This window comes from Marmota marmota, unplaced genomic scaffold (genome assembly GCF_001458135.2).
Source record: "Marmota marmota marmota unplaced genomic scaffold, marMar, whole genome shotgun sequence".
Lineage (NCBI taxonomy): Eukaryota > Metazoa > Chordata > Mammalia > Rodentia > Sciuridae > Marmota > Marmota marmota.
Genome location: NW_025999977.1, coordinates 22,584,985 through 22,605,697, shown reverse-complemented (window position 1 = coordinate 22,605,697; position 20,713 = coordinate 22,584,985). Strand labels below are relative to the sequence as shown.

The following is a 20,713-nucleotide window of genomic DNA, read 5'->3' as shown; positions in this document are numbered from 1 at the left end:
CGGAATCTAGAATTCAGGGGTTGCGTTTGTAGCACTTAGGGAGAGTGTAGTTTGTAAACAGCATAGGAGGAGATAAGTCTGCTGGAGGAAAGGTTGGTGGGGAGGCGCGCAGAGTTAAGACTTTGGAGGAAGACTTTGGACCCTTTTCACTAGGCTGGGGGCTGGGGGAGGAAGAGCAGCTGCACGAAGCTCGGGGTTGGGAGGAGATGAGGGAGATGGGAGTACGGGGGTGGGGCCGGAGGAGAAAGGCGCTTTGCTCGCCTGGTGCGCGGCGCGGGGGAGGGGAGGAGGGATGCCTGCCAGGAGGTCGGACGCCCGCAGCTGTGAGGCTAGGGCTGCAAAGTATGTAGCGCGAGAAGTTTTCTAGTTCAGAGCGGGAACAGAGACTTGGGGATCCTGGAGATGGTTAGGTGTAGATAAGAGCCCCCCATACCTAGACGCCCTGGGGTCTGCTGGCCCTCAGCCGGGAGAGGCGGGGAGTGAGGGGTGGAAGCTGGATGAGCGCCGGGGGCGTGTCCTGCGGCCCGAGGGGCCTGATTGGGTAGAGTGAGGTTGGGAGGGCGGGGCAGGGTGTGAAGGGCTTCCAGAGCTGGGATCCCGCAGGGTCCTCTCGTAGGTGGACAGCTTATGCACAGACACAAATAAAAATAGCAAGAAGCTGTTCTGGAGCACGTGGAAGTTCGTGTCGAGTGAAAAAGACGTTACTTTAAAAAATAGTTAGTTTTGAAGCCCGATTCCATAGGAGGGTAGAGCACCTAATTTCGGAGTTGATGGTGGGCCTTGCTTGGCAAGAATGTGTGGACGCGGCTGTGGGGGAGTCCGCCCGGAGGTGGCCTCTTCGCTTTCTGGGTAGTTCGGTGCTGTACCAGTGCTTGGCTGGTCTTTTATTGGGACGGCGGGCGACATTTTGAAAAGCTCGCTTTTGCTGTATAACAGAGACTGTTAGCCACAAAGTGTAATGGTAGACGCTTGAACGGATGAAGAAATGAAGGCTTAGAAACAATTGAGGATCAGAGAGCTAGTTAGTGGTTCTGCGTATTGATTTCAAATGTTCTGTTTAAGATGTCCTACAGGAATTCTCAGGTTTTTTAAAGTCTAATACAGCAATATTCTTTTGTGTGGTGGTGGGGGTCGATTCCAGGGCCTCAGTTACCCTCTTTATTTTCGGTACTGGGGATTAAACCCAGGGGCGCTTTACTGCTGAGCTTCATTCCGGTCCTGTTTTAATTTAATTTTTTTTTTTTTTTTTTTTTTTTTGAGATAGAATCTTGCCAATTTGCAGAGGCTGGCCTCCTGCTCTTGCCTCTGAGTCGCCAGGATTACAGGAGTGACCACCAAAAAAAATTTTACCCTTTTATTTATGTTTTTAATATTTGAGCTCTTTAATTTTTATTTATTTATGTATTTGCGGTGCTGGGGGTTGAACTTGGGGTCTTAATACATGCTAGGCAAGCGCTTAAGTGCTCTACCACTTGATCTACAATACCAGTCCAGGATTATCCTCCTAAGTGACCCTTTCCAGCTGTTTAAATATAAGTTGTGGACTGGGGTGTAGGTCAGTGGTAGAGCACTTGCCTAGAGTGCAAGACCTTTCGTGTCATCCCCAGCACCTCAAAAGCAAACCAACCTTATAGTTTGTATTAGTAGAATCTACTTGTGGGAAACAGTTATCATCCACCATGGCTCTTCATGGGAAAAATGCATGATGTGCTGATTATTCAAACATGAGTTGATTCCTCTGGCATCCAAACTAAAAGATTACATTTATTGGCTTGTGATTTTTGTGTGTGTGTGTGTGTGTGTGTGCACGCGCGCTAGGGATTGAATCCACGGGTGCTTAACCATTGAGCAGTATCCCCAGCCTTTTTAAAAAATTTTGAGACAGGGTCTAGCTTAGTTGCTTAGGGCCATACTAAGTCGCTGAGACTGGCTTTGAACTGCTTCAGCCTTCCGAGTCACCAGGATTTCAGGCATGCATATCTGCGCTTGGTCATTTATTGTAAATTGTACTTCACATACGTGTTGCACAGAATTTATTTTTTATTTTTTGAGGTCTACATTCAAGATTGTATATACTTGATCTCCCATGATGGAGAAACAGGAGATGGGCATTTAAAGATTTGCCCTTTATTTCAACAAATATTCATGTACCTACTCTACCAAGCACAATATTAGGCATTGTGGATCCTGTATGAAACGGTGAACAGGACAAGCGAAGAAGCTGACCTGGAACTCAAGCAGAGCTCTGTAAAATGAAACCAGAAGGGCAAACAGGGCCAGCCAGATTATGTCTTGGATCAGAGTGGGAATCTGGCTGTGAAAGAGAACCTTCAAATTATGGGTGGAATGAAGGAAGGAGAACAGAGCTTGGAGAAGATATCAGGGGTCCAATCAATAGACTGATGAGGTCTGCAAAGACATTTCTGTTTGTTCTGAGAGTTGGTTGAAAGCTTTAAAATGTTGGGCATCTTTTAATGTTTGTGAAAGTCTTTTTCCATTCTTCCCTACCACCTTATCAGTTATGTGCAATGCAGATATCTTCCATCCTGAATGGTCCCTTTAATTTGTGGCATCTTTTGGTGAACTGAAATTGTGGAATATAACGTTGAGTCATTCCCAGCCTATTTTGTATTTTATTTAGAGACAGGGTCTCACTGAGTTGCTTAGTACCTTGCCTTTGCTGAGGCTGGCTTTGAATTCACTATTCTCCTGTCTCAACCTCCTGAGCCCCTGGGATTATAGGCGTGTGTCACCTGTGCCCAGCTGGGCCTGTTTCTTAATACTTTGTTTTTCTGTAGTTTAGCAAGGTCATAATAGCAATATGCAAGCCTTCTGACCCCTTAAATCTGGCTTCTGAGCAAATCTTAGCTAGTTTATTTCTCAGGATCTCAATTCAGTGACAACTATTATGGCTGATGAATGCAAAAAAATCTTTTTTGGGGGGTTGGGTACTGCCACTTGAACCCAGAGGCACTTTACCCACTGAGCCATATCCCCAGCCCTTTTAATTCTGAGACAGTCTCACTGAGTTGCTTAGGCTGGCCTTGAACTTGAGATTTTCCTGCCTCAGCCTCCAGTGTTCTTGGGGTTACAGGTGGATGCCACTGTGCCTGGCACAAAAAAAAAATCTTTTTGTATGTACCAGTTGTAGGTATTTTTCCTGAGAATTTACATGGTTAAAATATTTATAGCAATATATTCCAAATAATATCACACTTATTATATAATGAGAGTAAACTTTAAACCTTTTACAGAAATATTTGGATTGTGGACTCAAGATTTAGCAACTTTTTAAAAATTGATTTTGATTATTTTATCTGAAAGTTCACTTGGGCTGGGGATTATAGCTCAGTTGGTTGAGTGCTTGCCTTGTATGAACAAGGCCCTGGGTTTGATCCCCAGCACCACACACACACACACAAAAAAAAAAAAAAAAGAAAAAAATGAAAGCTTACTCTTTTGGGGGACTCTTAACCATTGAGCTACATCCCCAGCCCTTTTAAAATATTTTATTTAGAGACAGGGTCTCATAGAGTTGCTTAGGCCCTTGCTATGTTGCTGGGGCTGGCTGTAAACTATCCTCCTGTCTCAGCCTCCCAAGTCGCTAGGATCACAGTGTACACCATCATGCTGGAATATGAAAGCTTAAAAGCTTTTAAATTTTTTTTTGAGCTGTTAGCTTTTCCCCTTTCCTATCTTTAAAATCCCAAGCATACCAAAAACTTTTTAAGATAAATTATGACTCTAAAAAAAAATTTGTAAAATCACAATGTAATCTTATTTATATCATAAGATAATTTTAATGTTTTGCATTTCATCTTGGGCTTCGGGATGAATCAAGGTATTTTATAATTACTTGGGGGTTGTGAGTTGACTTTGGCTTTGATATTTCCCACTTGTTTACTTTGCATAGGACTAAGACAATCCATATTAATACATTCTAGTTAAATGAAAAGAGAAAGATATTAGGATTGGCTGAAAATGTAGCCAGATATTAAACTACAGTAAAGTTAACAGAAGACTGATAAAGAGAAATAAGTTTTAAGAGAGCCAGTTTTACAGTTCTCTGACTTTACAAGATTGTTTGGGCTCTTACGAGTGAGTATATATAGCAGATTAGATTTCACTTCCTAGCAAATTCCAACTCTGATCCTATTTTATATTATATTTACATATATCAGTATGTAGTGTTGATAGAAAAATCCAAATATTAATGGGGTAGCACACACCTGTAATCCCAGCAGCTCAGGAGACTGAGTCAGGAGGCATACCACCCCCGCACCCCCGCCCCAGAAAGAAGAAAAATCCCAATACTTGCAAATATTAAAATATGTTCCATTTATTTTGGCCTTTTGAAAATCGCACAATAGAGGCTGGGGATGTTGCTGAGGGATAGAGTGCTTGCCTACTATGCTCAAGGCCCTGGGCTTGATCCCCAGCAGAATATACACAGGTATGCACACAGATACATACACACATGTTGATTAAAGAAAAATTTTGAGACATGTTTGAATCTTTAGTTTTATTAAGTTGCTTGATTTCTCTTTTTGGCTTGTAACCCACTGTTTCCTAGGCTGTTTTTTGTTTTGTTTAGTTTTGTTTTTGGTACTGGGGCTTCATTAAGTTCCTGAGCCTCTGGAGCTGTGGAATTACAGGTGTGTGCCACTTTGCCTGGCCTGACTGAGTCAACTCTTTCGGGAGGTACCGGGGATTAAACTCAGGGGCACTCAATCACTTAGCCACATCCCCAGCCCTATTTTGTATTTTATTTAGAGATGGTGTTTCACCAAGTTGCTTTAGTTCCTGGCTTTTGCTAAGGCTGGCTTCGAACTCTTGCTCTTCCTGCCTCAGCCTTCTGGGCTGCTGGGATTATAAGCGTGTGCCACTGTGTCCAGCTGTCAGTCACTCTTTCTTATTTTTTAGTCTTGGGTGGACACAATATCTTTATTTTTATGTGATGCTGAAGATCCAACTCAGTGCTTGTGCATGCTAGGCAAGCGTTCTATCTCTGAGCCACAACCCCAGCCCTGAGTCACTCTTAATTGAGGATACAAAGGAATTTTATGAGGAAGGTTTGTCAATCTCACATTTTTGCTCAGGTCATTTAATTTTTTCAGAAGCTGCTGTGACAATCTTTTTTGCCTTTCATAATAGGCAAAATAGAATTTAAATAGAATTTCACCAGGTTTAGGGCAAACTTGAAGTAAACCATCAAGATGTACATTCTTGCCAGGTCTGGTGGTCCTGTCTCAAAATAAAATAAAAAAAGCTAGGGATGTAGTTCACTGGTACGGTACACGTGGGTTCAGTCCTCAATACTGCAAAGAAAAGTATGTTTTTTTGTGGGGGCATGGTAGTCTCAACTCTGGGACTGAGGCTGAGGTGGGAGGCCGATGAGCTGGGAAGGAGTTCTAGCCACTAGCCAGGGCAACACAGCAACAACCAAAAATGCAGTTCTTTTATGGTGCTGGGGATCAAACCCAGGGCTCTGTGCATATTGAGCTCTACCACTGAGGTATCCAACCCTAAGAAGTGTATTTTTGTCAATCTCTGATGCATTAACTCCATTTCTAACCCTGTAGACATGTGCAAAATGAAATAGCTACTGTCCAGTTGGGTCCCTCTTTGGTCCTTAGTTTACATAACTAAGTTCAGACAGGGAGGAGGGAGAGAAAGTCTCGTACACATAATCATTTTCAGTTTTAGGGACCAAGAACACTTTGTAAACCTCAGTCCATATTTGGTCTCAGTGCCTCTTAGGTATTTTAAAATTTCAACACACCAAGGGGAGAACTGCCTCCTCCTGGCCCGTCATCAGGTTAAAGCTGCACTGTATACACACCAAAACCTTACTGTAGTTTCCATTTCTAAAGGAATTTACTTGCCATTAAGTTATGCAGACAGGCTTGAACTAATGACTGTCTTTTTTTTTTTTTTTGCAGGAGTGGGGGTACCAGGGATTGAACTTGGGGGCACTCAACCACTTAGCCACATCCCCAGCCCCATTTTGTATTTTATTTTGAGACAAGGTCTTCCTGAGTTGCTTAGGGCCTTGCTAAATTGTTGAGGCTGGCTTTGAACTCATGATCCTCCTGCCTCAGCCTCTTTAGCCCCTAGGATTATAGGTGTGCTTCGCTGCACCCAGCTCCAGTGACTAAACCCTTCCTTCTTTCAGAAAAATATGGCTTCATCAATACACATTTGAAGCCTGAAATATGCTTCATGTGGTGAGATGTGTTCATTGCCATTTATTTGCTCTGTCTGGCTAATGTTTCAGAAGTTAACTGGCAGGTTTCAGATTCTTTAGCAGTAGAATAAAGCAGTACAGCTTAGGGGAAAAAAGTTATTTTATAAAACTGCACAAAGAAGCTTGGGAACATAGTATTCCATGTGGCGATAGTAGGTTTTGTTTTTGTTTTCCTTGTTAACTGATATGTTAGGAGGAAACAGAGCTAAGGTAAGAGTTTTGAATTGTGAAGGCAAAGCTTTCTGTTGAAGATAACCTAAATGTTGAGGCAGGCAATATTCATAAACTTGCACAGGCTCCTGAGAAGGATATAAGCTGAAATCATATATCTGGTCTTAGGTCTCTTCTAATTATTCTAGCCTGAAGTTTTCTGTTTCTGTATTTATGTGGCCCCTTCCCCCTTTTTTTCTACTTTGTTTTCTTTGAACTGGGAATTGAGTCCAGAGCCTGGAATGTACTTTCACTGAGTTATACATAACCCTAGCTCTACACTCAGATTTTTTGAGAAATAAATATTGTTTTCATAATTGGGTCTAAATCATGTTGTGTCAACTGTCTGCTTTTCAGAAGTGTGAAAAATTTTTGTTTGTAATGTGCTTATTTTAATTTCATAGTTCTTCAATAAAGACCTCTAAGCAGATCCAGAAAATCTTGGTGTTTAATACACTTAGTGATTATCAGCTGTTTGTGGCCTTTCCATTACTGTGGGTCTCTTTTATAGTTTCTTACCTAGATTCTTTGCTTTTTCCCTGTTCCTACCTCTCAAAGAAGAGCCTTCATGGCTAAATCATTGTCATGCCTTACCCTCATCAGCCATCCTGGGGATTGAACCCAGGGCCTCAAACATGATAGGCAAGTGCTCTATCACTGAGGTATATTCCCAACCCACTTCCCCTTTTTTAATTTTGACACAGGTCTCATCAGGTTGTCTGGATTGACCTCTGAACCTCAGCCTTTAGTGTAGCTAGGATTATAGGTGTATGCATTATGTCTGGCTGTAAGTTGGCTGTTATGAAGAATGTATGTTTTCTAATTTTGTAGGCTTATATATTCACTGTTTTTGGCACATTGGGCATTTATTGACTTCAGTTTTTCCATAGAACTAGGAGATAGAGGATGGTAGAATGCTAGGTAGCTTCTGGAGTGTTTGGAATATGTAAGTGCTTAACTGGAAACAGATTCTAAGCAAAGTCTAATGTTATATAATATATTAGCTAAAAGTATGTTTTATATTAATGAAGTCTGTGTCTTTACCCTGCCAACATCATTTTATCAGAACTCTTCCATAGTTTGCTTTTTTCAGCCAGAGATTGAACACAGGGGTGCATAACCATTGAGAAACATATACAGATCTTTATTTATTTAGTGACAAGATCTCGTTAAGTTGCTGAGGCTGGTTTTGAACTTGTGATCCTCCTGCCTTAGCCTTACTGAGCTGCTGGGATTTTAGGCTTGCACCATTGGGCCTGGCTCTTTCATGGTTTTTGAACTTTGATTCTGAGAAATGGTTTCTCACTTTAATACCAGAATTTTTTGTGTTTGTGTTTGTCTAAGACTTCTCAGAGTTTTGAAACTTTGATTCTGAGAAGTAGTTTCTTACTTCAATACCAGAATTTTTTGTATTTGTCTACGTCTTAAAACTTAAAAAAAAGCATCATATTAGTTTTATTTTACTTTTTATTTGTAGGTAATTGCCTTTGAAGTAATTCAATATTAATTAACTCATGTATTTTCTTTTGGCAACAGTTCTTGTGACTTCTCACCAGGTGATTTGGTCTGGGCCAAGATGGAGGGTTATCCCTGGTGGCCTTGCCTGGTTTACAACCACCCCTTTGATGGAACATTCATCCGCGAGAAAGGGAAATCAGTCCGTGTTCATGTACAGTTTTTTGATGACAGCCCAACAAGGGGCTGGGTTAGCAAAAGGCTATTAAAGCCATATACAGGTAAGAGTCATTGTTGGGGATGTGTGCGTGCACATGAGAGAGTTTTGTGTTTAGCCAAGATTTTGTTTTGTTTTGTTTTGGCAGTATTTGGGATTAAACCCTGGGTTTTATGCATGCCAGGCAAGCACTCTATCACTGCCTATATTTTTATTTTATTTTGAGACAGGGTATCACTAACTTGCCTTGGCTGGTTTTGAATTTGTAATCCTCCTGCCTCAGCCTCCTAAGTCGCTGGGATTATAGAATGTGCCATCACACCTGGTTTGGGATTTTTATTTCTGTACTTGGATGAGTTACAGCAGTTAAAAGCTTTTAAAGGGAAAATAATCTCATTGAAATTAGTAACCAAAAAAGGAAATTCAAACAGAAAGGTAAACTGCACCATCTTGAAGGAACCTATTAAAACACAGATAATGTGAACAGATATAAGGCATAGATCAGTGACATTTTTTATGACAGAGATGCACACTAGCCTTCAAAATTGTCATCCACGAGCACATCTGAGTTGAGTTTTACACCAAAATTCTAGAACCATAACTTTTTCCCAAGGCCAAGCTTTATCGCACGTAAGCAGTCCTGCATAGTTAGCCTTACTTGGTGTACCCTTAGTATATACTGTGCATACAAAATATGATTTCAGAATATTGCCCACTATACAGTAGGGCATGAACAAATCCTTGTCTTTGATCTTCAGACAATTTAATATGTTGTTTAGCTCCATTCTGTAGAATCAGAATGAGGGTAGATTTCCCAGAGATACCTAGGAATCAAAACCTTTGTTCATGTGTTCATCTTACAGAAGGTGGAGGAGATTGAAGATAGCTAAAGATGTATAGAGAATGGGTGGAGAATCAGGAAATTTTGATTCTTTCTGTCTTCTCTAATTTGTTCTATAGACTTGGCCAACTGACCAAAGTAAATTATTTCCTGATACTTTACTCATACATTAAATGAGGTTTCTTCAGGAATAGTTTTGAGCTTTTAAAAAAGTCTGTGCTGAATGACTTAAAAAGAGATCAAGAAAATGTTAACATTTATGTTGTCATTATTTTATAAAATTATTCCTGTACATAGTGTTCTTTGCCCTGTGTGTGATGCATGTGATAGGTTGAGGCTTGCATGTGATATGTTAGGGATTGAACCCAATATTTCATGTGTGCAAGGCAAGCACTGTACCACTGAGTATACCACCAGCCCTGCTCTTTGCCTTTTAAAATTCTCAGTTGCTGAGCTGGGGATGTAGCTTGGTTTTCCTAGCATGCACAAGGTCCCAGGTCCAAAACTCTTAACACTAGTTTTTTAAAAAAAGATAGCATTGTTTCAGTACATGCATATTAATCACTTGAGAGGCATGGGTGAAAAATAGTTTGCCTTTTTTTTGTTGAATTTTTGTCTTAGATTTGTAGAGATTGTATCAAGTGTTCTCTGGAACAATTTTATCTCTAGATAGATTGGGGGGACTGGAGGGGGTGGGAGTGAAGCTGCATTAAGCATTTTGGGAAAAGTTAAGATTCACTATCCAGTTTATCTTGCTCATACCTTTAGTGCACCTCTTCTGAAAATTGGGGAAATGAGCTGGGCACAGTAGTGCATGCCTATCATTCCAGCAATTCTAGAGGCTGAGGGAGGAGGATCACCCAAGTTTGTGGAAAGCCTCAGCAACTTAGCAAGCCCCTATCTCAAAATAAGAAGGGCTAGGGATGTAGCTCAGTGGTAAAGTGCTCCTGGGTTCAATTCCTAGTACCAAATAGAAAAAAAGAGGGCTGGAATTGTGGCTCAATGGTATAGCGTTTGCCTAGCATGTGGGTTCGATTCTTGGCACCACATACAAATCAATAAATAAACAGAATTTAAAAATTCATCAGCAACTAATAAAAATGTTTAAAAAAAGAAAAAGGGAGAGAGAGATGGGAAATTGTAGCTTTAGTTTGTCTTAGGTAACATGTAAAAGTTGCTTGTTCTGTTGAAATACTATGTTTTGGATATGTTTGATTCAGACATTTGAGTTTTTTTTTTTTTCTTCCCAATAATGATTATAAGAACAGAGACATTTCCATTTCTAGCTGTGTCCCTTGGGAAAGAAATAATTTATAATATTTGTGATCCTCTGTACCTAACCTTTTGCTGAGTGGATAGAAGTGTCATTTAATATTACAATGAAACTTTTTTGGTGGCACTAGGGATTTAACTCTGGGCCTCTCATATAAGGCTAGACAAGTGTTCTACCACTGAACCACACCCCAAGCCCTGTGAAATGAATTTTACATGAGAGAAAAACAATTCCTGTTTAGGTGCTGTTTTGGCCACGTGGAAAGATTTTACTTTAAAACAGATTTTTTTGGGAGTACCAAGGATTGAACTCAGGGGCATGGGATAAAGTTATCCCAGCCCCCTTTAAAATTTTTTTTTTTATTTAGAGACAGGGTCTAAGTTGCTGAGGCTGGCTTTGAACTTGCCGTTTTCTTGCCCGAGTCTCCCGAGCCATTGGAATTAATGTTGTGCACCACCATGCTTTAAATATATTCATAGTGTGAACCGGATTACAGTCCCAAAATGGTAGGCCCTTTACAGTTAATTTGATTATTCATTTATTTAAATATGTGGGATCTGACTATCTTTGCCTCTCAGACCACATGTACAGGTCTTGCTTTACATAAAGAGGTGTCCCATGCCTGTTTAGGGCATTGGTCTGGTCTTAAAAGCATTAGAAGATTGACTTTTAAATGAGAGGTCCTTGGTAACCCAACAGGGTGACTTTAAGGAGGTAAAGTTGGGGATTTCAATTTCATTGGTAGTTTTCTCCTGAAAATTTTCTTCCTGTGAATAATGGAACATTAAAAATTATACTGGATTGTTACCATTCTTTTTTTCTTTTTTAATAGTACTTGGGATTGAACCCAGGGTCTTGTGTATGCTAAGGCAAATGCTTAATCACTAAATCACATCTCAGCCCTTCTTTTGAGACATGGTCTTGCTAATTATACATTTCCCCTGCTGGCCCAGAACTATAGGCCAATTAACTAGGATTAGGGGAGCACCCCACCACACCTAGCTGATTGTTGTCATTCTTGTTCATTTGGGCAAATGTTGTAATTGAGCCAACTGTCCAGTAAATTCTTATTTATAAATACATTTCTTTCTTTCTTTTTTTTTTAATAAATCCATTTTAGGTTCAAAATCAAAGGAGGCCCAGAAGGGAGGCCATTTTTACAGTTCAAAGCCTGAAATACTCAGAGCAATGCAACGTGCAGATGAAGCCTTAAATAAAGACAAGGCTGAGAGGCTTGAATTGGCAGTTTGTGATGAGCCCTCAGAGCCAGAAGAGGAGGAAGAGATGGAGGTGGGATATTACATTTAATTGTTATTTCTGTTAAAAGGGTGATGGGGAAATGGTAGGGGAGGGATATACTAATGTGATAATTCCTTCTTTGGTACTGGGGATTGAACCCAGGGGCCCTTTACCACTGAGCTATCTCTTGGCCTTTTTGTTTGTTTGTTTTTTTACTTTGAGACAGTTTTGCCAAGTTGCTGAGGCTGGCCTTGAATTTGCCATCCTCTTTCCTCAGCCTCCTGGTTGCTGGGATTATAGACATCTGATATCATACCCAGTTTAGAAGTTACACACATGCATGTGCGTGCAGTGTGCACACATAAATACACACATTTCTGTACTTTCCTGGGAGGTTAGGTTAGGTTACATAGAATTTCAACTACTAGTGTCCTTTTTTAAAGTCTGCTAGCAGGACAAAGCATATGTTATAAGAGGTAGTATGTTTTGTTAAGTAGAAAGGAACAGTAAGGACATGTTCATAAAATTGGTCATGGAGTCTAGTAGGCTTCTATATGAGGGTGTAGTCATGCCATGGTAATTAAAATTCTCTAGGTTTATGCTTTTAGTTCTAATACTTTTTTTGGGGGGTGGGTACTTTACCACTGAAGTCACATCCCCAACTTTGTTTATTTTTTGAGACAGTCTCACTAAGTTGCTTAGGGCCTCACTAAGTTTCGGAGGTCGGTTGCAAACTTGAGATCCTCCAGCTTTATTTTATTATTATTATTATTATTTGTATCTTGCATTGGTAAGAGTAGACTTCAGATAACCTTGGAATACAACATTTGTTTCAACTGAATTAAAACTATTAAAGAAATGAACAAAGAGCTAATTTAAAACAAACAAGATCATCATTCTATAGGAAATTAATGAGCTGCATCTCAAAGGAGATTCTAACTAAGTTCAATTTTGTTCGGTTCCTTTTTCTTGTAGTTGAGAAAGGGAATAAGCAAGTTTACATAGTATTTTAATTTTAAGATTGAGGTTAGGGATTACAACATTAATTAGGTTTAGAAATGGATAGTAATTAGAACAGTTAACCCTAATACTACTACATGTGTAAGAGATCTATGGTAGGACAGTGTGCCATGCCCAAGATGATATAGCTGGTTTGTGGAAGAGCAAGCATTAGAACCAGTATAGATTACTAATTGTTTTCTTGCTAGAGAATGCATAAAGTGGTTTTATAAAATGTCTATTTATTAGGAGGAGAGGTGATCCTGAAATAAAGCTGTCAGATAAGGGGGAAATTAAAATTATTTTTACAGCCTTGACTATTAATAAGGATATAACTTACTAGTCTTTGGTACATGTTCATGCTAAAGCTTAATTTTTGTTGTATAGGATAGAACTCCCATGACAGCAATCAATCCTGTAGTGTGACACTTGTTTTAATGTTAGGTGAAACTGACATAGATATTCCTTGAGGAAGAAAACAGCTTCTCATTTCTAGAGGTGTATAAAGTTGCAGCATAATGAGAGATTTCAGAGCAGTATTGTTAACTTTACAAACTTTGATTTTTAATTTTATATGTTGCTAAGGTTGGAACCCAGGCCTTATGTATGCACTCTCCTACTGAGCTACATCCCAATTCTTTGTTTTTAAATACCTTTCCTTGTTTGGCAGGTAGGTGCAACTTATGCATCAGATAAGAGTGAAGAAGATAATGAAATTGAGAGTGAAGAGGAAGTGAAGCCTAAGATGGAAGGATCTAGGCGAAGTAGCCGTCAAGTAAAAAAAAGGAGAGTCATATCAGACTCTGAGAGTGACATTGGTGGCTCTGATGTGGAATTCAAACCAGATGCTAAGGAGGAAGGAAGCAGTGATGAAATAAGCAGTGGAGTGGGGGATAGTGAGAGTGAAGGCCTGGACAGCCCTGTCAAAGTTGCTCCAAAACGTAAGAGAATGGTGACAGGAAGTAGTGCTTTTAAAAGGAAAAGTTCAAGGAAAGAAATGCCCTCAACCACCAAACGAGCAGCTGGCATTTTATCAGAAACCAAAAATACTTTGAGTGCTTTCTCTGCTCCTCAAAATTCTGATTCTCAAGCCCATGTTAGTGGAGGGAGTGATAATAGTAGTCGCCCCACTACCTGGTATCATGAAACTTTAGAATGGCTTAAGAAGGAAAAGAGAAGAGATGAGCATAGGAGGCGGCCTGATCACCCCGATTTTGATGCATCCACACTCTATGTGCCTGAAGATTTCCTTAATTCCTGTACTCCTGGTATGAGGAAGTGGTGGCAGATTAAGTCTCAGAACTTTGATCTTGTTATCTTTTATAAGGTGGGGAAGTTTTACGAACTGTATCACATGGATGCTCTTATTGGAGTCAATGAATTGGGACTGGTATTCATGAAAGGCAACTGGGCCCATTCTGGTTTTCCTGAAATTGCATTTGGCCGGTACTCAGATTCCCTGGTACAGAAGGGCTATAAAGTAGCACGAGTGGAACAGACTGAAACTCCTGAGATGATGGAGGCACGATGCCGAAAGATGGCACATATATCTAAGCATGATAGAGTGGTGAAGAGAGAAATTTGTAGGATCATTACTAAGGGTACACAGACCTATAGTGTGCTGGAAGGTGATCCCTCTGAGAACTATAGTAAATATCTTCTTAGCCTCAAAGAAAAAGAGGAAGATTCTTCTGGCCACACACGCATGTATGGTGTGTGCTTTGTTGATACTTCCCTGGGAAAGTTTTTCATAGGTCAGTTTTCAGATGATCGTCATTGTTCCAGATTTAGGACTCTAGTGGCACACTATCCTCCAGTACAAGTCTTGTTTGAAAAAGGAAATCTCTCAGTGGAGACGAAGACAATTCTAAAGAGTTCATTATCCTCCTCTCTTCAGGAAGGTCTGATACCGGGGTCTCAATTTTGGGATGCAGCTAAAACTTTGAGAACTCTCCTCGAAGAGGGCTATTTTACTGAAAAACTAAATGAGGACAGTGGGGGGATGTTGCCCCAGGTGCTTAAAGATATGACCTCAGAGTCTGATTCCATTGGGCTGACACCAGGAGAAAAAAGTGAATTGGCCCTCTCTGCTCTAGGTGGTTGTGTCTTCTACCTCAAAAAATGCCTTATTGATCAGGAGCTTTTATCCATGGCTAATTTCGAAGAATATATTCCCTTGGATTCTGACATGGTCAATACAAGATCTGGTGCTAAATTTACTAAAGCTAATCAACGAATGGTGCTAGATGCAGTGACATTAAACAACTTGGAGATTTTTGTAAATGGGACAAATGGTTCTACTGAAGGGACCCTGCTAGAAAGAATTGATACTTGCCATACTATTTTTGGTAAACGACTTCTAAAACAGTGGCTTTGTGCTCCGCTGTGTAGCCCTTTTGCTATCAATGACCGTCTAAATGCCATAGAAGACCTCATCGTCGTGCCTGACAAAATCTCTGAAGTCACAGACCTTCTAAAGAAGCTGCCAGATCTTGAGAGGCTACTGAGTAAAATTCATAATGTTGGGTCTCCCCTAAAGAGCCAGAACCACCCTGATAGCAGGGCTATAATGTATGAAGAAACTACATATAGCAAAAAAAAGATCATTGATTTTCTTTCTGCACTTGAAGGATTCAAAGTAATGTGTAAAATTATAGGAATTATGGAAGAAGCTGTTGATGATTTTAAGTCCAAAATCCTTAAGCAGGTTGTTAGTCTACAGACAAAAAATCCTGAAGGCTGCTTCCCTGATTTGACTTCAGAACTGAATCGATGGGATACAGCCTTTGACCATGAAAAAGCTCGAAAGACTGGACTGATTACTCCCAAAGCAGGATTTGACTCTGATTATGACCAAGCGCTTGCTGACATAAGAGAAAATGAGCAGAGCCTCTTAGAATACTTAGAGAAACAGCGCAATCGAATAGGCTGTAGGACCATAGTATATTGGGGGATTGGTAGGAATCGTTACCAGTTGGAAATTCCAGAGAATTTTACCACCCATAATTTGCCAGAAGAATATGAGCTGAAATCTACCAAGAAGGGCTGTAAACGATACTGGACCAAAACTATTGAGAAGAAGTTGGCTAACCTGATAAATGCTGAAGAACGCAGAGATATATCATTGAAGGACTGCATGCGGCGACTGTTCTATAATTTTGATAAAAATTACAAGGACTGGCAGTCTGCTGTAGAGTGCATTGCAGTGTTGGGTAAGACTTTGAACAAGTTTGTTGCTCAGACTTGGTTAGTAATGCTGTGTCCTAGTTGTGTATCCCAAAGTCTAATTAACGAGGTATATATATTGACATGTATTTTTGCCTCACTAGGCAACATGACAAGGTTGCCCACAGTGATTTAACTCAAAGCTTCCCTTTTTCTCTTTAACCAATTATCTTGCTTTCTTTACTGCATTTTTGTGAGTTCTGGGGATGACCAGAGCCTTATATATGCATTCTACCCTGATTTTAAAAAGCCCTGCTTTGGGTGGGCGTGGTGGTACCTGCTTGCTGTAATCCCATGTGACTCTGTGAAGCTGAGGCAGGATGATTTCAAGTTCAAGACCAGCCTCAGCAATTTAGTGGAACCCTGTCTCAAAATAAATTAATTAGAAGGGTGCAGGATGGTAAAGGACCCCTGGGTTCAATCCCCAGTACAAAAAAACAAAAAGCCCTGATTTGTGTACTTATAATTTGATAATCTTTAAAAATGTCATGACCAATGAATGTGTCTAGAGATTTTTTTTTGTCTCATATTTTAGGTTTATAGTTTTCTAAAAAATTTGCTTAAAAACAGCAACCATAGTTTTCCCAGATTGTGTGTGTGTTATGTACGTATGTATGTATGTATGTATGTATGGGGTGGGGGTGGGGTGGAAAGCTCCATCCCAGGACCTTATACAACCCCTGCCCAACCCATGCCCAAATTTATCACACAAAACTGTTTTATCCAATGGTATAGAATAAGTAGCATCCTTCTGTTGTTGTTGTATGCTGCACTTGGTAATCAGGTAATTTAAAAATCGTTAGTACAGGTGTTTAAAATTGGTCAATTGATCTAGCTACCAAGATTGAATATCTAATACACCAACTCTCAGAACATTGTGCTTCCCCAAAAAATGTTAGCCCCAGGATTACATCGCCTCTTCACAGTCTTCTGGTATAGATGTTAGAGCTTAACTCTCTTGAAGGGAAAAATTCTTAGGCCTAAATCCAAGTTATTTCTAATTCATTAAAGTGTTATAAAACATTACCATTTCCACTCAGTGAAATGCATTTCTGATGACTTTTCAAAGAAGCTGGGTTTGTGCTATCCAGTGGGGGTCTGAGTTTACATGTCAAGATCCTCACTCCCCCCAAATGAAGTCTCACTTTTATTTCTTTGACAGATGTCTTAATATGTCTGGCTAACTATAGTCAAGGTGGTGATGGTCCTATGTGTCGCCCAGTGATTCTGTTACCAGGAGAAGACACTCTCCCTTTCTTAGAGCTTAAAGGTTCACGACATCCCTGCATTACGAAGACTTTTTTTGGAGATGATTTTATTCCTAATGACATTCTAATAGGCTGTGAGGAAGAAGAGAAAGAAAATGGCAAAGCTTATTGTGTGCTTGTTACTGGACCGAATATGGGGGGCAAGTCTACACTCATAAGACAGGTAACTTATTCTTATATATCAGAAAGCGCCTGGGGTTGTAGCTCAGTTGTAGTGTTTTACAAGCAAGTGTAAGACCTTGGGTCATGAGGCTCTTTGACTTGGTTGAATAGGATTATGAACGCTTGAAATACTGCAGGTTTTATTCCTCTATTTGTTCTTGGTGCTGGCAATTGAACCCAAGGTCTTGTACACACTTAAGTGCATGCATTGCCAGTGCCCACCTTTTGGTAGGAATCCTTGATCTGAAAAATTCTGCCAACTGACTACTGGGAACTGCTTTTTAGGGAAGGCATGATGGCCTTTTTGATTCTCTAGATGTCAGGGGTTGGCCAGAGACCAAGCATTGTTTTCACATTTTAAAAGGTTGTAAATGAAAAATAGTTTGTTAAGCCTCTGAGAGTCAGCAGTATGTATAGTGGTTTTCAGCTTTTTGAAAAAGTCCTGAAAACCCCCCAAAATGGCTACAGAAAATAATAGGGGTTGCATTTCCCTGAACCAATCCTGATCCAGGATTGGTTCAGCATCAGTAGTCTTGAGGAGCTCCTAGAAGGTTGGGATTCACTAGTGTAGTGGGATTAGTATATAGGCCAGAGGTCCTCAGCATGTTGACATTCTCTAATCCTCGCTTATCATAAATAGAGGTATTATAAGATTGTGAAGATTTTTTTTTTAATAGGGCTAGACTCAGATTCTTAATAAAGGTAATGTATAGGTTCTTGTTAATATCAATTTTTGAAACTTCAACACCTTTTCCTTCCATGTTCACAGGCTGGCCTGTTAGCTGTAATGGCCCAGATGGGTTGTTATGTACCTGCTGAAGTGTGTAGGCTCACACCAGTTGACAGAGTGTTTACTAGACTTGGTGCCTCAGATAGAATAATGTCAGGTGAGTTGGTTCCCACAAGCTTTGACAGTTCACTTGGAGGTGGTAAAAGAAAATTTTTTTTTCTTTTTTGTGTTATACAAAGCAGATTGCTTCAGACATTAACATTACTTAGGTTTTAAGGATTTCATAGTTTCTTAGGATGAATCTTTTAAATCATTAAATAGCTTGTGGTAGGTTTGGATATGCCATACTGCTAGTAATAAGATTCTTAAAATTTTAATTATCCCTTCGTGATACAATTCTTTTTTCTAGGTGAAAGTACATTTTTTGTTGAATTAAGTGAAACTGCCAGCATACTTACACATGCAACAGCACATTCCCTTGTGCTTATGGATGAATTAGGTAAGATGTAAAACCTACTTCTCTAGATTATATGAAGGACATCCCTTATATTGCAAGAGATTTTTGATCCCCTGTTAATAAAGGCTTTAGATTTCTCAGCTTTATTAAAATGAGAATACTTTTATTTCACTAATAGGAAGTACTCTTTAAATTCTATTCCCCAAGGGCTGAGAAGCAGACCTATTGTACTTACTGGGCCTCTCCCCTGTAGTATTCCTTTGTAATTAAAAAGGCAGTTTATAACATGTAGTTTATATCTTCACTTTCACAGGAAGAGGTACTGCAACATTTGATGGGACAGCAATAGCAAATGCAGTTGTTAAAGAACTTGCTGAGACCATAAAGTGTCGTACATTGTTTTCTACCCACTATCATTCATTGGTAGAAGAATATTCTAAAAATGTTGCTGTGCGCCTAGGACATATGGTATGTGCAAACTGTTTATTCAAAAATTATTCACTTTTTTGAGGATATCAACTGACATTTCAATTGCTAACACATAACATAGCTGATAAAATATTTTTCTTTAAGGCATGCATGGTAGAAAATGAGTGTGAAGACCCAAGCCAGGAGACTATTACCTTCCTCTATAAATTCATTAAGGGAGCTTGTCCTAAGAGCTATGGCTTTAATGCAGCAAGGCTTGCTAATCTTCCAGAGGAAGTCATTCAAAAGGGACATAGAAAAGCAAGAGAATTTGAGAAGATGAATCAGTCACTACGACTATTTCGGTAATTATATTTAGATCCACAACTGGCCTTAAATTTTCTTAGAGGGAGGGATGATGCACTGTGACAAAGTAATAAAAAAAAACAATCTCTTGTTTTTATTTTAAGGGAAGTTTGCCTGGCTAGTGAAAGGTCGACTCTAGATGCTGAAACTGTCCATAAGTTGCTGAGTTTGATTAAAGAGTTATAGACTACATTGGAAGCTTTGACTTGACAAAGGTGGTAAATTCAGACAACATTATGATCTAATAAACTTTATTTTTTAAAAATGACCATTTTTCCATTTTCTTTCTAGGAAATTAAACCCTTTTAATTCTTACCTACCTTCTACATAATGGTTATTGAATACTCCACAATATATTAAGTCTAGATGTTATGGTACATGCATACACTTTCAGGCTGTTTATACCCACTGTCACCAATACACATAAATGGGGGAGGGGGAGCTATGAAACTGTATAGGGCTGTATATATATATATATATATATACTGGTCTCAGCTTAATGCAGGAAATTGTTTTAATTTCCAGCAGTTTTGTCTAAACTGTTCAAAAAAAAACTATGAACAGAGTTCAAATACAGGACTGTTTTGAAGAGACTTTCTAAAGTGTACTTTAAAACATAGTAGTTTTTACCTTTCACAAAACTGAGTTACAAGAATACTTTTTGTTTTACAGTGCATCCCTTCCTAGGAAGTCTCAATAAAACACTCACTTTTTCTAGGGGTGATTTTGAATGCTGCACAGGGAAGGGAAGGAAATAATAGTCTTAACTTTTCTTAAAGGATACCAGAAACATTGCTGGATATAATTTAAGATTAGTGTTTTCTCTTTCATAGAAAGAACGTACATACTGGGACATGAGTACAGTTTACAGCAAGTCTAGGTGTGCTAACAAAACAGGGCACATTCAAGTACAATAAGATTTTGCTTGAAATTAAAAACAAACTACATGAGATTAAAGCATTAAAATCATATTTCTCAATCTGAATACATGTTAAAAAAAATCAAAAGAAACGCAGAAGTGCTAGCTCACATTTTTACCATATTACAAAAGCAATTGGTACCCATGTCCATAAAGGCAGCAACAAAGCTGCTTGTCTATTGAAGATTACTACTGCAAATTGGACTGCATTCAATGCTAGTTGTAAAAACACCAGCTTTTCAGAAGTTGGTATCTGTACAAAATTGCAGCTTATTTTCTTCACTTCTGTCCCTTCAAAAGTCTTTTACACAGTAATGCTAAAACACCCAGCTTTGAGATCCTGAGTCAATATATTGCCACTTTCTTTTTGGTAGCTTGAGCTTCATAGTGTCAACTGACCTTGTGTATCCATTTTTAATACAGTCTCTTCCTGTAGCATGGGCAAATATTTTAAATCTTCTTCCAAAACAAAACAAAAAAAGTTTTTAAGTTATGGTGTTAGAATGGCAGGACTTTTTCTTTAGGGAAGGAATTCAGTTGTGCTGCAATGTATTAGATTCTATAGGTGGAGCAGAGTCATATAATGTATCTGTATCATGTGTAGGCTCACCAGCTAATGTACAAGGATTAGACAGTGTTCCAGCACCACAGTCACAGAAAAACCTAAAGCAAAATGAAAACCCAAAAATTAGGAAAG

General features: G+C 39.3%; 2 protein-coding genes across 9 annotated transcripts in view; one reads left to right on the top strand and one right to left on the bottom strand.

Annotated features, from left to right (window-relative positions):
• Nucleotides 1-6,039: 6,039 nt before the first annotated feature.
• Nucleotides 6,040-19,365, top strand: Msh6 (mutS homolog 6). Of its 3 annotated transcripts, XM_015479685.2 has the most exons (9): nucleotides 6,049-8,193; nucleotides 11,364-11,533; nucleotides 13,152-15,693; nucleotides 16,869-17,137; nucleotides 17,906-18,023; nucleotides 18,276-18,365; nucleotides 18,637-18,791; nucleotides 18,897-19,096; nucleotides 19,202-19,365. In XM_015479685.2, exons 1-9 carry the CDS (start codon nucleotides 8,034-8,036, stop codon nucleotides 19,281-19,283), a joined length of 3,786 nt encoding a protein of 1,261 aa, XP_015335171.1. In that variant the 5' UTR covers nucleotides 6,049-8,033; the 3' UTR covers nucleotides 19,284-19,365. The 3 variants fall into 3 exon arrangements, 2 of the variants coding, with proteins under 2 accessions (XP_015335171.1, XP_048660374.1); XM_048804417.1 differs by lacking the exon at nucleotides 19,202-19,365 and having other exon boundaries at nucleotides 7,978-8,193; nucleotides 18,910-19,074; XR_007348076.1 differs by lacking the exons at nucleotides 18,637-18,791; nucleotides 18,897-19,096; nucleotides 19,202-19,365 and adding an exon at nucleotides 18,487-18,621 and having other exon boundaries at nucleotides 6,040-8,193; nucleotides 18,276-18,450.
• The window catches only part of Fbxo11 (F-box protein 11), an 80,803-nt gene continuing 79,421 nt past the window's right edge, over nucleotides 19,332-20,713 (bottom strand). For all 6 annotated transcript variants that reach the window (XM_048804420.1, XM_015479687.2, XM_048804419.1 and 3 more), the window contains one exon: nucleotides 19,332-20,679. In XM_048804420.1, the coding sequence (XP_048660377.1) occupies nucleotides 20,550-20,679 (130 nt within the window). In that variant the 3' untranslated portion in view covers nucleotides 19,332-20,549. The remainder of the gene's footprint in view (nucleotides 20,680-20,713) is intronic.